Source organism: Sander vitreus, chromosome 15, assembly GCF_031162955.1.
Source record: "Sander vitreus isolate 19-12246 chromosome 15, sanVit1, whole genome shotgun sequence".
Classification (NCBI taxonomy): domain Eukaryota; kingdom Metazoa; phylum Chordata; class Actinopteri; order Perciformes; family Percidae; genus Sander; species Sander vitreus.
Window position 1 is genome coordinate 26984527 of NC_135869.1, and position 19719 is coordinate 27004245.

The 19719-nt window shown below is 42.5% G+C and overlaps 1 protein-coding gene across 2 annotated transcripts; it reads left to right on the forward strand.

Moving 5' to 3' along the window:
- The first annotated feature begins 2299 nt into the window (after positions 1-2299).
- Positions 2300-18724, forward strand: tom1 (target of myb1 membrane trafficking protein). 2 transcript variants are annotated; one of them, XM_078269481.1, is made up of 15 exons: positions 2300-2462; positions 3483-3567; positions 3738-3816; positions 5011-5160; positions 5292-5426; positions 5866-6000; positions 6135-6251; positions 7404-7537; positions 9579-9621; positions 9730-9868; positions 9974-10031; positions 13641-13710; positions 16813-16875; positions 17831-17870; positions 18005-18724. In XM_078269481.1, exons 1-15 carry the CDS (start codon positions 2411-2413, stop codon positions 18097-18099), a joined length of 1395 nt encoding a protein of 464 aa, XP_078125607.1. In that variant the 5' UTR covers positions 2300-2410; the 3' UTR covers positions 18100-18724. The 2 variants fall into 2 exon arrangements, with proteins under 2 accessions (XP_078125607.1, XP_078125606.1); XM_078269480.1 differs by lacking the exon at positions 5866-6000 and having other exon boundaries at positions 2327-2462.
- The last annotated feature ends 995 nt before the right edge of the window (positions 18725-19719 follow it).

Consider the following 19719-nt stretch of genomic DNA (forward strand, 5'->3'; position numbering starts at 1 on the left):
ACAAAGAAAGCCGAGAGCTGACGGGAGGTCAACAGAAAGCAGCGGGCAGTATTACCTGACGTCAAACAGTGCACCCATGTGGCAGAACACAACACAAGCATGGAGATTTTAAGGGTGAGTTGTTGTTTTTTTCCCTATATCCTCAATCGCCTGTAAAATCCACATTTTAAAGCTATAAAAACATTTCTTCCCGGTGCATCTTTGTCACCTTGTTCACCCTTGATGAGTATGCACCCCTGCATTTAATGAAATAGGTTTTTTGTTTGTAGATTAGGCATGTCATTTTGTTATAGATTGCTACGGACTATAAAACAAAAAAATGAAAACCATGACAAAGATTGACTGCCTTTAGCACACACACTGCTTTTTATTAAATGTGACTTTTTTGGACAAGGTGGCAATCTGATCACTCTGAGTCACTCTCACTCCCCCTCTCAAGCTGTGTTGGAAACCGTTCCCTATCTACGAAATAATGCACTGTATGGTGTGTTTGCCATTTTGTTAATTTCATTCCCTATATAGTCCACTATAAAATACCCACAATGCACAGCTAATTTGAGTGTGCATACGATGTACCCTACATTTCACTCCCTTATCCCACAATGCAACGTGGTCGTGGTTTCCCGGAGGAGAAGAAGAAGCAGCTGCCCCCACTACAACTGAAAAGGAAAAATGGAGCAGGCTTTCGTTTCTAAACAGTGGAAATGTAACATGCAACATATATACTATACAACCTTTAATATCCTCCTGAGTGCTCGGTTTGTTTCAGGGACGTATTAGAAGTATTTTTGTTTCCGTTTGTTTACATGATGCTTATATTTTCAGTGAGTGTCCGAAATCTCGTTTGGTCGTTCCCTACATAGTTCACTATTTAATAGTCTCGCATTGCCAGACCTTCCTCCAGGAAGGTAGCAGTATTATTATTGTCTCATAAAGACAGAAATCACTTCCTAGGGGCAGTTTATTTTGCAGTCATAGGAATAGATTTCAGGGGCGATGCAGAGGATTTGTCCCCCCCCCCCCCCAATATTTAGAAGAGGTACTGTAGATTTGTCCCCTTCAACAACTATATTAAAGACAACCCACTCTCCAAAAGAGGTCAAAAGAAACATTCAGGGGACTCAGTACATCGAGGGGTTAAATAACGAGACAGGAGGGTGAAAAATAAAGATAGATTCATGTACATTTAAACGTTGGAGCTTCTGGCTTTAACAAGGTCTTATTCTCTAACAGATTTGTTGTTGAGATGTACATGATACCAAAAAAAAACATCCCAAAACACGTGATGTTTGGAGTAAGCCTATGCAGAAAGCTTTGAACAATACAGGAAAATAACTATTTCCTTTACATAAATAAAGACATTTGCACCATAAATTGATGCATAGAGTTTCACCAGAATGCCCCCAAAGTTATAATACCCCCCCCCCCGACAATGTTGAAATAAAACCTACACCGTTGGTTGCAGTTATAATGTGATACCAACGTTTACATAGGCTACGTTCACACCGCAAGTCTTAATGCTTAATTGGGATTTTTTTGCTCAGATCTGATTTTTTGTTTGGCTGTTTCACGTTACCTTTTAAAACGTGGCCTATATCAGATTCCAGTGTGAACTGTTTGTGGTTTTGAACTGACCCGCATGCGCAAAAGACCAATACCAATGACATCAGACGCAGCACGCTGCTGCACTACAGTTAGGCAGGTGATGGAGGAAGTCAGCATTTCTCACTTTTATTTCAAAGTGCTTGTGTAATGGCAGCCGTAACATTAATGAGCAGGTGTTGAGGAGGAGACGGTTACGGTATGATCCTTCTAGTTTTGATTGAATTGAAGTATACACTAATGAGGTCTAACACCTCCCTCTCCCTCCACTGACTTGCTCCATCACTCTTCTCCATTGTGTAGGCCTAGTCAAGTTTTTAATGTTACTGTCTGTGTCTAGGGCTGACTCCCACTGGCGCATAACTGTGACAAATGTCGATAGATTGACGTAAAAGTAACATCAAATCTGGGTTTGGTTGTTCACACTGCGGCAGCATTGAAAAAAATCAGACCTGGGTCTGATTCAGGACCACATATGGAAGTGGTCTAAATCTGATTTGAAAAAATCAGATCTGGGCAAGATTTGAGTACTACTTCTGAAGAAGTCTGACCTTGGTCACTTGACCCCAAATAAATCTGATTTGGGCCACTTTTGCCTGCAGTCTGAACGTAGACAAAAGTACACACCGACAGTCTGATAATTGCAGGCTGCTGTCACTTTAAAACATGACGCAATTCGACTAGTGCCCCACTTCGTTGTGTGAGCAGCGGCAGTGTGCACTCAGGAGCAGGGAGCGGGGCTTGTCGCTGCTTACGGCTCGGCCCGGGGACGTCGGTGCTTCGCTGGGCCCATCTCTCCGCTCTCAACATGGAGTTTTTAATGGGGAATCCGTTTAGCACGCCGGTGGGGCAGCGTATCGGTGAGCTGTTTTACAACCGCCACAAATCGATACATTGTAATAACCAAATGCTTCAGTCAGGCTCAGTCACCTTTGCTGGAGTAATTACGCCTCCGACATTCACATCTCTGTCGAGCTGCTTCTATTAGGCTATTTTTATTATAAATAGTTTAAATGCACGAGCGAATAGGTATACCATGTCAATAACTTAAAATATTAAATCTAAGGTGAATTTATTAAGACTGACAGAGGAGCGATATATATATATATATATATATATATATATATATATATATATATATATATATATATATATAGTTTGATTGACGCGTCCGCTGAACAATGACTGGACAGGGGCGGGGTTTAGGTGCTGTGAAGCTCAAACTGATTGGTTGTTATTGTGTCTGTTCTGTTAAACCTACCAATAGCTAATCGGGACCGAAAAGTGGGCCAGATCCTACTGACCCAAATTAGATGCACGTTGGTTCAACTGTAGCTTAATGACTCACTGCACCTGTGTGTTCGGTGGCTGATTTGAATAGAGCTAACGTTAGTCATTAAAATAAATAGATAAGCACATTAAAATATAGCTAGTAGATACTGCATTAGCCTACTTATTATACAAGCTGTACATATTTACATAGATGATAAATACACATATGTGCTTATTACACAGTTCAGACAAAGTGTACTGTAAGCAAGCTATAAGATGTATCCCTGAATAAACGTTAGTTACCAGCTAACGCTAGCGTTAGCTAGCTAGCTAGCTAGCTTTGTTGTTAGAATGCTGAACAAGACAGCGTAACGTTACTGTAGCAACTGTGAAGTGTTTTGTTTGTTATGCTAAGAAGAAATTATTATATTGGCATGTGCATGTGTACATGTGCTAAGCATTAACACAATCATGTTATTAATGATCATAAAGGCAAGCTATAAGATGTATACCAAAGTAAACTGTAATTACTGCACCATTCATTCTACTCAAGTCTGCAGATTTATACTATTATACTACTAATTATTATATTAATTCATTTTCCACAGAGAATGCGACTGGCTCCAGCCTGCCGGCAGAAGACTGGGCACTCAACATGGAGATCTGCGACATGATCAACAGCTCAGAGGAAGGGTGTGTGTGTGTGTGTGTGTGTGTGTGTGTGTGTGTGTGTGTGTGTGTGTGTGTGTGTGTGTGTGTGTGCGCGTGTGTGTGTGTGTGTGTGTTATCTGTCAGCATCAGGAACAAATCAGTCCTCTGGAGGTTACATGCCTCTCTGACTGTTGAAAATCCTCTGATTACAGACCCAGAGACGCAGTCAGAGCCTTAAAGAAAAGGATTATGGGGAACAAGAACTTCAAGGAGGTTATGCTGGCGCTCACTGTGAGTCTCATTCCCGCGTCACGGTTAAGGCTAGAAGGGATACAGCTACGACAGTTAGGGTTAGGCACCAAAACGACTAGTTGAATTTAGGAAAAAGGTCGTGGTTTGGATTAAAACATTCCCGAGGAACGAACACGCATTTCCTGGGTTTAAGGATCCTTTTTTTAAAGAAACAGTTCACACATCCAAAAATTCCCCTGTGCAGGTGTGTTGGAAAATATACTCAACTTGGGAAAGATCCCGTACTTTGCTCTTGCTATAGCATCACAGTTTCTTTACAGTATAACATTTTGGTCCCTCCAGACATTCATCTAGAGTATTTTAAACAACAAACACAACTGGGCTTAAATACATTTTGCCCCTCCCATTCTGAGTCCCCAGGTGTGGGAGTATCTCTCCATAAACACACATTGCATTACTACATACAGCATTTTCATATTAGGAATATACAGTGACTACTTGTTGCCAGTTAACCTTAGCCTGACAGCCAGACCCACATCCAGATGTTGGGTCTGGGAATTCACCGTTGGCAGGGCTCAATCCGAGGGGCGGGACAAATGGTTGTCTTTCAAATTCCCTCTGCACGCAATAGGATAGCGCTACAACCAATCAGAGCAACGAAGAAGGTGACATCTTCCTTTTTTAAGAATGACTTCAGTGCCGTTCTTTGTTCTTTTCTCAAAGAAAAGCTGAACTCCAAGTCTTCCAGAGATTCCAAAGACCGCTGTTCACCAGCAGCAGCAGCCATCTTCTTTGTTTTCAAGTAGCAGGGAATTCACGCGGAACCGTCGCAACTCCGTCATTATGTTAAGCCCCGCCCACCGACTCTATACACGACGTGATTGGCCTGACCAGAGTTTGGTTTTTCCAGCTCGCAAGCCAACGGAGAGTTGCTAGACGACCCTGGCAGCACATTACATTTGCTGCAGATAGGGTGGTCTAGATTTCTAGGCTAAGTTAACCTCTAAAAATACTTGAATTCATGTTTCCATTGGTTAAAGTATCAAAATGATATTACTAGATTAGATTTGGCGACAATTTGCGTAACTTCCGGTCGTAGCTGTATCCCTTCTAGCCACAACCCTTCATCACCTTCATGCTCCGCCACCATTCTGTTGACACGGTATACTTTCTTGTCATATAGTATATTTAGCCTTTTTCCTGCTGATTCTCCACGTCTGCTTCTCACGTTAGGTGCTGGAGACGTGTGTGAAGAACTGCGGCTACAGGTTTCACATCCTGGTGACGACACGGGATTTTGTAGAAGGGGTTCTGGTCCGGGCGATCATCCCGAGAAACAACCCTCCATTAGTGCTGCATGACAGAGTGCTCAGCATCGTACAGGTGAAAGCCGTATTACATGTTTGGCAACACAGAGGCAGCATGGGATAAAAATAGAGTTGTTGTCATGTCAGTCTTGGCGTGGTCACGTTGCTCAAATGTCTGGTTGTAATTTGTGGTTTTCTCTCGTCAAGGCGTGGGCCGATGCATTCCGTAGCTCCCCCGACCTGACGGGCGTGGTGTCCGTGTACGAAGACCTGCGAAGGAAGGGACTTGAGTTCCCCATGACAGAGCTGGACGGTTACTCACCCGTCCAAGCCCCCCAAAAGGTACAAGCTTTGCTGGTGCTCTCACTGCTGATATTTGGGTTAGAGCTGCAAAGATTAATCGATTAGTTGTGAACTATTAAATTAATCGCCAGCTATTTTGATAATCGATTAAACCGTTTGAGTGGTTTTTTAAGAAAACATTCTCTGATGTCAGCGTGTTAAATGTGACTATCTTCTAGTTTCTTCTCTCCTCTGTGACAGTAAACTGAATATCTTTGAGTTGGGGACAAAACGAGACATTTGAGGACGTCATCTCGGGCTTTTTGGGAAACACTCATCCACATTTTATAGACCAAACAACTAATCGATTAATCGAGAAAATAATGGACAGATAAATCCACAATATAAATAAAATAATCGTTAGTTGCAGCCCTAATGTGGGTGCTATCATCTTTTGGTCATTCTTCTTTCGGGTCATTTCTGTGCCTTTGCTTGGCAGACTTTGCCTGGGAACGGGCCTGCTGTCACTACTCTCCCTGCTGTGCTCCTCTCTTCCAAACCTCCGCTCATCCCACCACAGACCTCTGAGCTAAAACTGGCCCTAGAGGGAAACAATGCCTTCACTCCCAGCCAGGTGATGGCCTTGTTACAAGACAGATGTTTTAGCAAAATGCTGTTTCACAACTCCTGTTTGCCTCCAACATCCCTTCGCCTTTGCAAGGAGTTACTATGACTGTATTTATTCAGGACATTGATTTTTTCTTTCAGATAAAAAAGCTGAAGACAGAGCTGGGAGTGGTGCGAACCAACCTGACTATGATGTCAGACATGATGAGTCAGCTGGATCCCGTCACGGTAAAACAAGCCGACATGGAGCTGCTGGAGGTATAAAACAACAACAGAAACTGGTTTTATAGAGCTCAACAGTGACCGCCCACTTTTGGAACGGCTCTGGTTTCGGAAGTGATTTTCCTCATTCAATGGGCCCTATCTTGCACCTGGTGCAGCCTAAAGCTCGACCCAAGTGTCTTTGCTGGTTTAAGACCGACACGGTTGTCAGTTTCCCATCCAGCACCCGCGTCTTTTAAATAGCAAATGCACCTGCTCCCATCTGTGGCCCATGGGCGTGCTGGTCTTACAGGGAGGTGTGTTCAGGTGCATTCTGGGCGTATTGCTATCTTGAGGCAGTGGGAAGTGATCGCACCATTGACCAACAAAAACCTGGTCTGAAGTCAGTAACGCAGCATTTCATTGTTATTTTAACAGAGCATTAGTAAAAAGTGCCTAGACTCGTGCACAGCGCGCACACTATGCTTGTTACACACACAGGGACGCACAGCAGCACACACACATGCAGAAGAGTACACTGTTTTTGTTAAAGTGCTCATATTATGCTCATTTCAGGTTCATAATTGTATTTAGAGGTTATAACATCGCATTTTTTAAATATTAAATATAAATATCCATCGCATTTTTTAAGAAAACGTGCCGCATAATCAAGGATTTTTGCCCGCAACAATCACAAAAAAGGCTGGACTACATTAGAGCTGTTTGGAGCAGTTTGTGAACAGTGTTTTCTGTTGGAGATGGTAAGTCCCTTTGGGGGGGACTTTGGGCTTTTTCACTTTGGAAACCTATAACATGCACACAAAAACGATATATAACACAATAAAGGAAAAGGGAAAAGCCAAAAAGCATAATATGAGCACTTTAAAACAAGGTTGATTTCATACGGACTTGTGGCTTCTACCGGAACATACACCATCTGTTCCCAGTCTTGTAGCTCGTGGTCAGTCTACCTCAGATGGTTTAGACATTATGGTTAATTATCAAAATCCTTACGGAGAAAATGAATGGGATTCTTCTCTTTTGGAACCACACTGTTGAGCTTTATTAATGTGAAGTATCTCATTCTCTTCCAGTCATGTTGAGTAACACTTACGTTGCCCCTACCTGATCTAGTACTTTATTTATTTTGTGTTACATCCGCCCCCTCAATCCCCCGCCCACGCATTCTTTGTCTGATTGTGTCATTAGCAGTTATACACAGTATGTAAGGAAATGCAAGACAGGATAGTGAAGATCGTCCCCAGGCTCAGTGAGGAGAGGCTGATCGAAGAGTTGCTGGCAGCGAACGACGAGATGAACACCGCCTTTACGCGCTACCACAGGTTAACAATATTTATTCTTCTTATACTGTCTTATTTCATCTTCATTTCATCAGCTAATCAAAACCTGTTAGCTGTTCCACTGACCTTTTTAATGGACCTTTTTCACAGCAGACATGTTGACTTGTCATAGTAGGAAAAGCACATCTGAGATTGATCACCTTAACGATGGCTCAGTTCCATCAAGTGTCCCAGTGAGCTAGTTCAGTGAGTCAGCATGAACAACACCAGGACCTCTAAGTGGAACGCAGCCATCATTAATGGTTTTGAACACACCTGTGCTTTTCCTACTATGACATGTCAACATGTCTGCCGTGAAAAAGGTCTGTCAGGGTGTCTTAAAAAGTATTATGTTCTAGGTCTTAAATCATTTTAAACAGGTCTTAATTTTCCTACGTCCATGTAACGCCACCTCTAAAGGCAGCTACACACCGGGCTGATAATCGGCCGTCGGACAGTCTGGCGAGGTCGGTGACTCGAGTCTGTTCGGTGTGCTCCCTGCCGTCGTCCGTTGGAGGAGCCGTCGGCCTTCACTTTGGCCGACCTGACGTGCTCAGTCGGAGACGGGGCAGTCGGGACTCACCCGGAAATGACGAGCGGGATGAGCGTGACTAGAGCCTCTCAAAATCTGACAAATCTTTTAAACTGACCTTTGTCGATCTGCACGGCCTATTTCTCTCTTCAAATGTTTTCAGAAACATGTTTCGGTGAACTATTTTAGTCCAATATGAGATCGTATTTTGAATGAGTCGCCAGTAATGGCCGGTTGAAGACCCACGTGACGCGTTTGTCCAATCAGCTGCCGGTTTTCATTTTTTGGGCGACAATCCAGATTAGCGCCGCCTGCTGTTATGGAGACGTATTACGTCTCATCTCTCCGGTGTGTTCTGAGAAACTTTTTTGACCAACTCGGGGAGACTGATCAGTCACACTGGCTTTTCTGCCGATGGTCGGCCATCTGGTTGGTCTGTAACGGCCTTAATGCTCATTGAAATGCTCCCACAGCGCCTTAGAATGTTTGTTTTTTTATCACGTGGTGTTTGTAGTTCTTTCTGTCGCTAGTCCAAATATAATTTCCTGTATTACGACTACAAATGAGACCCAACATGCAACTTATATTGCAGCCAATCAGCTTTCGTATTATTCATTCATAGTGGTAGGGCTGCACGATGTGAGGAAAATATCTAATTGCGATTATTTTGGCTGATATTGCGATATGATGCACGATATTGGAGGAAATGATCATTTTGGTGATTTTTGCGAGGATCTGTACCAAAAGAAGATGTTTTCTTTAGTCTGTAGGATAGGATTTGTAGGCCGGGACGTCTCTACAGCTCCACAATATTTCATCCAAAATGGTTTGACACATATTTTGCCTTTAACAAATATTGGGCCCCCGTGCGATTTGGATATTGCACTAGTCCGTATTGCGATGTCGATGAAATTGTGATTAATTGTGCAGCCCTACATGGTGCTCTTAAAAAGTCTTACATTTGACTTGGTGAAACCTGCAGAAACCCTGTTTTATGGAACCGCGTCCCGCTCCACTGCCGCTTTAACGTGCCTCCTTAAAACCCCCCCTTTACAAGATGGCCTACGCTTAACCAGGTTTTCTTTTCCATTATCGCCTCACTTCACATTTCCTCTTCATATTACTATTTTATGGTCATTACATATTTAAATTATGCTAGATTAGTATCATCATTTTGGTATTTTTTGTTGCATTTTCATACATTTGTTTTTTTTATTGACATCTTAATCTTGAATTTCCTCGTTTAATGTATGGGCTCAGTTGAAATATGTACTCTCATGTTCCTAATTTTTGTACGTCATGCTGTGGGGGGGGGCTTACATGGGTTTCTGATTCTTTAATTGTATTTCGTAAATCTTTTAATCTGGAAAGCACTTTTTGCTAAATGCTTATAAAGTGCTATATAAATCAATGTATTATTATTATTATTAATGAGAAAATTAAAAGGATTGTAATATTTTAACCGGTTGTATTTTGCCGTTTGATGATATTATTTTGTTCTGGTGTTTATAGGTTTGAAAGACGAATACCAAATGGTCAAAACTCCGCAGAGAAGGTAAAAAACATGGCAGTATTATTTGAATTGGTTGTTATTCCTACGTAACTCAACACTCCTAATGCTATGATATAATTGAGTCGTGGACTTTGACTTTTCGTCCCTCAGAATCACACATACGTCAACCTAGCAGACCTCGACTTGACACCAGAGTCCGTCAGCCAATCAGGGATCGCGTCAGTTACCAACGACAGCGCGTACAGCCTCTCAAAGGCTGACAGTTTGTCCAGTCAGATGGCGAGACTTAGTGAGTGCCTCAGTCTTCATACATACCTACAGACTGCACATGTTCAGTGTACGTATGCGTCTACGTATCCTATGCACTGTTAGCTTAACGCTGTTCTTCTCGCAGGTACAAGTGAATCAGACGACCCATTGTCACAAAACGTCTCAACTCAACAAAGACCAAGGTACAGAAAGACCTTCTGATCTTTCATTTGAAAAAGTATTGTATTGTATTTTTGGTATCAACTAGAGAGTAGGTTACATTAGTACTCATACTTAGAGTAGTCTATATCGACGATGTTCCACTTCCGGTATTGTTCAGGTGCCGCTGGAAATGCTGCCGGATGTCCCTATTTTTCGTCCCAGTGTGCGTCCCCTTCCTCTTTCTTTGTGTTGGCGTTCTAAACTCCGGGGGAGACAGCTAGCTAGACTATCTGTCCAATCTGAGTTTTCTGTTGCACGACTAAAACTTCTTTTAAACGTACACACGTTCCACCAAAACAAGTTCCTTCCTGAGACTATTTTGCCGCGGCACCGCAGCTTTTCTGGGCGCTTAGCGCCGTCCAAGACGATCGTGATTGGTTTAAAGAAATGCCAATAAACCAGAGCACGTTGTTCTCCCATCCTGGGATGCTGTGTGGACTAGAGCCCTTTATTTAGAGAGTGTGGCTAGGCCTGTCACATTAAGAAATTTACGATAAATTGTCCCAGAAATTATTGCGGTAAACGATAATATTGTCGTTCCGAGACCATTTTCATATAATATGATAATGGTAAAATAATGCAGGTACACCTTTTCAAAGATCAATAAACGAGTGTTTGTGCGATAGACTACAGACTCTGTATTACAGCTAACAATTATTTATTAAACATATATATAATATATAAATATATAATTAATCAATTAAATCTATCTATATCTATGTGGCTATCTGCCACATGGCGAGTAAATGTGCCAAAATAGTCAGTCTTCATTTTGGCGAAGATGCAGCTATTTTATTGTGCTGTCTGCAGGTCGGAGCTTCGCGGGGGTGGGCCGACACACACACACACACATATACACACACACACACACACACACACACATATACACACACACACACACACACACACACACATATACACACACACACACACACACACACACACACACACACACACACACACACACACACACACACACACACACACATATATACACACACACACACACACACACACACACACACACACACACACACACACACACACACACACACACACACACACACACACACATATACACACACACACACACACACACACACACACACACGCACAAACACTGGTGCAACTCTGACACACTTTCAGCACTGTGTGTCAGCGGACAGCTGGAGGCTTGTACCGTTAATGTTCCGTGCATTGTCGGACACATGCAGCCACTTTCCTGAAACCGTTTGCGAGACTGCGGTGACAGCGCCTTAACCCTGCTCCAACTCTCAACTAGCGTTTTCTGTCTCTCTCTCTCCGCCTGGAGTCGCGCCTCCCAACACAAAAACCATGCGACTGACAAGAGGGTTCACTCCTCATTACGCTAAGGAACCGAGAGTGGTCCTCCAGTCTCTTTGGTAGAGAGAGAGAGAGAGAGAGAGAGAGAGAGCGCAATTATCTATTATCTGCGATTAATTGATTTATTGACTATCACGACAGGCCTAAGTGTGGCCAACTCAAATCATGGGCGCCATATTGGATACCAACGTCAGATGACTCTACAGTGTAACCCTATGGGGCGAATATGCTATCTTGAAATAAATCGCTTATTTTCACCATAAACGGGCATGTACATGTTATTATCAACGTTTGTCAATATGTAAAAGGCCCTTACGGAAATATTCCAGTATATATTTACCTTCTATGTCATAAATGGGCCTCTAAAAAAGGCCCATGTAGTGAGTGACCAGTCTCTGAGCAGTGTTTACCATTCTAATGTCTGCTAGCATACGTACAGGCTAACTATAGCCAGTTAGCTTTGTGTGTAACGTAACAAAACCCCACCCATCTCAGAAGAGCAAAGCTATGATGGTACAAAAGGTGCACTAACGCCACAGGTCTTATGTTGACAACGTGGAAACTCCGAAGGCAGTCATAATATTTACCTAGCAGGCTAAGCTAACGCTGTTGTGCTAATGTTAGCAAACGTCGGCGTAGCTAGCTAGCTGTCTAAACTTGTGAAAAGCCGAACAACATCCCCGTTCAAGCTGTGTTTTACTTTACCTCCAACATTGTTATGAACATAATAACGACAACTGGGCTCAGTCGAGACCAAAAGCCATATGACAAGATCACAAGCATTTAGGTACATGGAGTGCTAGCGAAAAAGCTAACGCTAGCATAAGGCTAACTTCAAACTTCATTCATTTTCTTAAGCAGTGTTACAACATTTTTGACAGCATGGTACACATTAACAATGGTATTACTATATCTGTCCTATGTAATTTGTTATCATATTAAAGAGAGAAATTGACATTTACCTCACACAATAATGAACGGCTCCCATACTTTTCGTCGTTTTGGTTCATGGGGGGACTTGTGAAATCTTTTTCCGCTTCCCTGTCTTTCATTGCAGCCAAACGTGCAACAGTTGGGCATTTCTTCAGTGATTTATGTCATTTTTAAAATAATTTATTACATTTTTCCACTGCACTGTGTCAATGGGAATCAGATGAATGTTGGTATCCAACATGGAGTCCACGAAACACGTGACCCCCTCGGAAACAATCGCATAACGGGATAGCTCAGAACATTCGATTCCCTAGTTGGCCACACTCTAAATAAAGGGCTCTAGTGTGGACTAGCCAGACCCTCCTCCGCAGCGCTGTGGAGGAAGGTCTGGCAATGCGAGACTCAAATTAGAGTAACTTCCTGTATCTGTGTCACCCGTGTCGCCACTTTAGGAGACTAGCGGCAGGTCCAATTGGAGAAGTGAACGTGAACACAGATTATGAGTGATTCTTTCGCCCTATAGTCACCAAAGTAAATATTGGAGCCATTTTTTCACAAGCCACATATCTCCAGAACATTCTGACACTAAAATGGCATTTTTCTTTTAGACGGACACATCAGGAGAAAATTAACTTAGTTTGAGACCCGCTTCTGTCTCAGGACCGAACTCTCGCGAGATCTGGCAACACAGAGAAGCTAACTCTCGTGAACGCCCTAACAAAACTCATTTTTGTCATGCTAAATATGGTTTTTAGCTGTGTAAATATCTCAAATATAAATACATTATACAAAATAGAACTTTTCATCCATCTACACGATGTTCACTCACTTACAAACGAGGCCGCGCCCTTTTAGGAGACAGGAAGTGTGGACCGGTTCATATCATCGCCGTAATGTGCTATCTTTAGTTGTAGAGAATCTTTGGTTAAAGTTAATTAATAAACAGTTGAAATAGTTGGATAAAAGTAATAAATAAATGGTTGAAATGTCCAGTGTATGTGTTGGGGGAACATCAGATAAAAAAGGTTGGGAACCACCGAACTAAAGAGAAGCCTGTGTGAATAATGGAGCATATTCTGCTGATTTGTTGCATCACAACGTTACAAAAACAATCTCACACAGAGCACTTATGCAGCTTTTTCTTGAGCATATTCTCAGGAATGGCATTTGCAAATACGTTGATCTTTGTTTTTGAAGTTTGATCGCTCATTCCCTCTAATTCCTTTTCAAGACACATGCCAGTATTTCATTGTGTTAAACTGAAATTATTGGCTTACATGGCAGTTAACCAATGTACAAATGTTGTGTTCCAGCGAGCAGAGTGAAGATACAGTGGACGGCCTGGCTCAGGCTCAGCACAGCAGGCTACACAGCGCTCTAACGGTGAGCAGAGACTCCGTATAATGAGGTTTTACACACTGGAGCAGGTTTAGTCACAAGATGTATCGTCTGAGATGAGCTTTTTCTTGTCTGTGATGTGACCTTCGGGACCTCTGGAGAAATTCAGTGTGGAAATTGCCAATTTGGCTCAGGAAACTGTTCTAGCTTTTGCAGTGAAAACCCCAAAGCTTTGTATCGTGCTGTATGCCTCGCATGCGGTGACGGACTGGCCATCTGGAATAAAGAGGCAAAGTCCCTCCCCTTCCGGCGGACCTCATGGGACCTTAATTCGGAAACAATATGAACGGTAGGCAAATTATTTTTTGATCCCGTTTGAATTGAGCCACGAATTACAAATATGATGTTTGTCTCAGTTAGCCCTAGGTTTGTCACATGACCACTTAGTTTAGTGTGAAAGCGCTCAGTGAATTACATCTCTCGTCTCACACTATTTACGTCACCTAGCTTGATGCTCAACTTGCTCGCTAGCTAGCTAGCTAGCTTAGCTCTGTTCCACAACACATGTAACGTTGTCTCACCTGATGTGTTTTATCCAGTGAAGTGTTTTCAGCAGATCAGCAGAAGAACGAGCAAGCTCCTCTGTTCATCTGAGTAACGTTACATCCCCGGTACGATACACACAGACGTCGTAGCTTCAGCGAGACGTCATCCACGCAACTTTGAAGTGTGTAGTCTTTCTAATTATGTATTTTCACAGTCTTATACTTCAACAGTTTAACAATAAACTGAGACTTTCTCTTTATTTTTTTTAAAGATTTATATATTTGTTTATCTATCAAACTGATGAACATCATATGTGTAATTCATGGCTCAATTCAAACGGGATAAAAAAATAATTGGTCTTTCCCCCGTTCACTACCGTTCATATGTTTTTCCAAGTTAAGTTCCCATGGCGGTCCACCGGAAGGGGAGGGACTTCTCCTCTCTATTTGGGCAAATGCTAGAAGGGCCGCCCCCCTTGCAGCCACAGATATTCAAGATTGTGCTGCGGCGAGGTGCGTGGAAAGGAAGGCAGAGTTCCTAATTTCCAAGCTAGGTTATTGACAAAAATAGGGCCGGTGTGTCGCAAATACCAGGGCAGTTTTTTTTTATCCCAGTCCGTCACTGCTCACTTGTCACACCAACCTCAAGTCAAACAAGCTCACTGTGTAGATATTAGGGGTGTCACGATTTAAATCAAAATAAGCTTTCAATTTCGAAATCAGAAGCGGGATCGGCGATTTCCCAGAGTATTTTTCTCTCTCCACCACCGCCTACTTGCGCATGTCCGAAGAAAAACATCAACACCAGACACAGCGTAGCTTACCGGCTGGTAGCATGCAGCTAAAGACACAGGATAGCATTAGCTTAGCGGTAGCCTGCAGCTGCAGTTTTCCAGACACCATGGTTACTGTAGGAGTCTGAGATAACGGAGAAACAACAGAACTGGAAACTGGCTGCTTTGCCTAGAGATTAAGAAGTTTTAAAGATGTTCTGCATGTATTTTTCTACTTGTTTATTGCTATGTTGTCCTTATATTGTGTCTGCTTTTTTGACGTGAGATTTCCTCTGCGTAACATGGTCTGTCATGTGACTTTACCTGGCCCACGTTCAGCCCCGATAAAACGTAGCAGCACGTTTTTTTTTTTTAAACTGAAACGGGGATGCGTTGAACACCCTGTTGTGTGAGAAAGCGCTCTGCCTTTTTATTACCACCAATTCTCAAAGTCGTTGCCGCCGTTTCCCACCGTTACGAGGAAACATGTCATTCAACCAGGAAACCGTAGCAAGAGATTGAGATTGAACGTGCCCCGGTTTATTAGGGCTGCACGATTTGAGGAAAATATGCAATGTGCGATAACGTTGAATATGGCGATAATGATATTACTTGCGGTAAATACACAGATATTAAAGTGTACTCAGTTCTGCCTTTCTGCTGCTTTCAGAATTCTGCTAAAATACAACGTATGGCTTGTTAAATGAAAGGAAATACTTTCCAACATGATTGTATTGAAACAATTGAACATTGATTTGAATATAAAAGGCAACAATTAAAAAAAAGAATGACAGTTACATTTTAAAGTGCAGTTTTCTACTGATATTTTTCTTTCAACTAACACAAAAACTCTCTGAGTGTCTTTCGCCAGTGTCTGTGGTTATTGCGCCAGTCGATGTCGCGATGACGTTAAAAAAACGATATTTTGTGCAGCCCAATGTTCATACTAATCATGTGACTTCTTACCTGTGCATATTGACCATGTGATCACTTGCCAATGAGTTATAAGAGACAGCCCAAAAGCGACCATTTTGTACTTGCCTTGATGAAGGCCTTTATTGGCTGAAACGTGTGGGCATGTTCTATTGACTTTATAGCCAAGAAGATATCAAAGGCTTCTTAAACTTTACCCTCTCGAGTGCCTCAGTTTCCTTCAACCTTTTCAAACTCGTACTGTTGTTGCAAAGTACCCTTCTGCCACCTGGTGGCTCCGACTGTGGCATCAAATGTTTTAAATCGAGGATTTGGAGAATCGTGATTGAGTAAATGTGTTTGTTGCTTTTGTCTCCGCAACTGTTTTCCTCTTAAATGAACTCTCTGTCTGTGCGTGAAGGACGACAGCCCAGCCTCCACCCGCAGCTCCTCACCAAAGTTAGATTGGATGATTAAAAGGGGAATGGTGCGTCTGTGTCCACAGTGTGTCCTGGTTTGACATTGAATCATCTCCCCCACACCCTCTGTCTCTCACTTTTGTCGTGCGGTTGCAATATACTTTTGCTGTGGTCTGGATTGCTTGTGTTTGGGTCACTTTTTGGCTTCAGGTATTGAGATAAAACGCAGTGGTTTGCATGTTTTTATTTGCAGTGAGGACAATATGATGTTTTTGGAGCATGACAATGTTTGGGTTGCACTGTCCTGATATGCTCCATCGTTGTCATACCTGTCATGCTATGCTTCCCTACGTGGTTGTTACTTTGTGTGTGTGTGTGTGTGTGTGTGTGTGTGTGTGTGTTTGTGTGTGTGTTTTTTTTTCCTTATGGTTTGGTAGTTCTGTTACATCTTCATGTTATATAAAGTTTAACCAGCACTTCATATTTTTCCTTTCATAGATCCCTATCAACCAGTCCACTGTAATGGATGATATTGAGAAATGGCTGGAGTTGGATGACGAGGTAAATGGCTGAATTCCTACATTTTATTCAAAATTGATTTGGTTTTACTGCAGTTATTTCCCCCTGTTTATTTCTATTACCCTGAACGACTATTCTGGTTCTTTTCAACACTTAAAGGGTAACTTCAGTATTTTTCTGGACCCTGTTTTCCCATGTTTGTGAGTCTACGTGACTTATGGGAACAATGTTTTATGAAATTAGTCCAGTATTAAGCAAGACCGCTGCAGTTGGCAGTGGCTAAACGAGCTGCAAAATAACCCTATAGGTCACGTGTCAAACTCAAGGCCCGGGGGCCAAATCCGGCCAAATGTTGGCCCGACTAGTTGTGCACCACACCAAAAAAACCAACTGTTTTTCATACTGTAATTATGCGACACTGCCGTGCAGGATTTGACGGATTTGCTGACTTTGAGACTCAGAATTCCCCCCAGAAGCAGCGAGTTTTTTAATATTCAGGCTGTGAAACGGGCCGTGGTGAGTCGGCTGGGTGGGAGATGCTTTTAAAGATGTAATGTTTGCTTTTCATGACTTGCTAAATTCTACGATGGCTAACAAACTTTTCTGCCGACTTTTTTAGGGTTTTATGTCGACCAAACTGTATGGGAGAAAGCTATATGAGACATGCAGTAATACCAAGTTAACTGACTTTTTTGCTAAATAAAAGAATGTCAATAAAGTCAACATGTCTGGACCTTACTGTGATCGTCATTTCCAGTGTGGCCCGTAGTGGAGTTGAGTTTGACACCCCTGCTATAGGGCATTTGTGCGCCGCCAATTTCCGTCCACTAAAAGTTGTGTTGTTGCCGCTGACAGACTCAGATTATTATTCTAAGTGTCTGAAAGCATTATGAAAGGATCCCTACAGAGACAGACCAGAAACAGCCCCGAAATCACCATCACCAAACTCACCGGCCTGCATGTTTGTCCATGTATGTCTCTTCTGTCTGTGACACAGTATGATGACGTTGAGGATTCAGACGGCGTGACCAGTGAAGGTGAGGCCCTCCACGCTTCAAAATGAGACCCATTTACCAACCATTCACGTACACCTGCGGCATCGGAGGAGTTATTGTGATAGATAGATAATCACAGTGTTATCCCACCTAATCCTGCTTCTCTCCCTGTGCAGAGTTTGACAGGTTTTTGGCAGAAAGAGCGAAAGCAGCCGAGCGTCTGCCATCGGTGAGAGCTTCCCTGCAGGACGCCAACCACTCCGAGTCTTAAGCTACACCTGAAACCTGCCAAACTAACAGCACTCCCCGAAGCTCCGGCGCCATCGGCTGACAAATGTAGGGATTTCTTTTAGACCAACGGGTGATTGGCACGTTTGACGTGGGAATTACATCCCACATCTGGGGAAGGACGTCTTAGTTGTGTATACTGCTCTTTACTGCGGAGCAAACTTCTTCTTTTTTTTACTGATAATAATGCTATTCGATGAAGGGCAGAGGTTTTTACGTCCCGTTGTTATGAGGGTTTGTCCATGTGTGGAATGCAAACATTTGCACATTTTATATGGTTACATTCCTGCTGTTAGAAAAAAAGAAAGAGAGAAGATATTGTTACAGAAAAAACACTTTTACAACATAGGTTATGTATTATATTGCTGTGATATAAATATATATTGTAAAACATGACGATGGGTTACAAAAGGAACGTCCCTGTCAAAGAAGCAAACACTGTTTAGTTGTATGTAAGAGAAGCTCGGCTGTTACGTAACAAAATAGTTTGATGCCTCACATCACTGAACGATGGTTTTTACATCCAACATTTCCGTGTGAAGATGTTTGTTTAACAGGAAGTCATGACAGACCGCTGTCATATAATAAACTGAAACTATTAACTGGAAGCCCTGCTGTTGTGTGTTAAGCTTTCTTACTCTATAATCTAATTCATGGCTTTGCAGGTTTGGGGCCTCTGCAAATCTTTTTGATTTCCTGTCTGTTGTTGATTAAGGTTGACTTGTAGCTTTGGTCCTGAACATGTCACTGTACTGGAAACATGTTGCTGTGCAGGGTTTACTTAATGACAGCCGGGGAGACATACAGTCACATTTTGTACATACTTAGGCCTCCTGCACACCGGCTGCGTGGCGTGAGCGTGTCCGCTGCGTGGCGTGTCCGTTTACATTTCGGCTCCCATGGTAACAGGTTAGAGCTTGCACACGGCCTGCGTGACACGCACGTCTCAGGCAGGTCTTGAGCCGCGCCGAAAACGCGTGCATGCTAGAAATAGAACCGACGCCTATTTTTCACGCGACACGCAAGCGTATTGGAAGCGTTTCCAGGCAACATAGAATACAAAAAGATGTTAAATGTCATTTTGACACAAATACATTTAATAAATGACATTTTCATGTTTGAAAGTCTCTAGGTTTTGACATAAATGCGGATATAAATGTCATTTAAAAGAAATAATAATAAATAATTATCGATTTTCAAATATTGCACCACCTGTCGATACAGAACCAAATATTCTGGAGCCCATTTTGCCGTCAATACTGCCGACGTGGTCTTTGCTGTAATCAGATCAGTTTATATTTGTTTCACATGAAGTATACTATTATTTCATTTTATCAATGGGAAACATCCACGTGTCCAGACAAGGCTAGCAGCAGCAGCAGCAGCGTCAGACACCTTTCTGGTGTGCAAAGACACAGAAAATGCCACACAGCTGACACGCAACATAAACGCCACGCTCACGCCACGCAGCCAGTGTGAAAGAGGCCTTACTTTCCCATATATGTATGTTATTGCGCTGAAACACAAGAATTGTTGTTACCAATCAATTTAAGATCAAATTATCCATATGTGGAGTACAGTTCCATGTTTTTTTATTCAGACA

Coding starts and splice junctions, on each gene's coding strand:
- tom1 (XM_078269481.1), top strand. CDS start 2,411: ATGGAGTTTTTAATGGGGAATCCGTTTAGCACGCCGGTGGGGCAGCGT. Junction 5,427..5,865: donor CCGTCCAAGCCCCCCAAAAG/GTACAAGCTTTG, acceptor TTTGCTTGGCAG/ACTTTGCCTGGGAACGGGCC. Junction 13,711..16,812: donor GGCTACACAGCGCTCTAACG/GTGAGCAGAGAC, acceptor TTCCTTTCATAG/ATCCCTATCAACCAGTCCAC.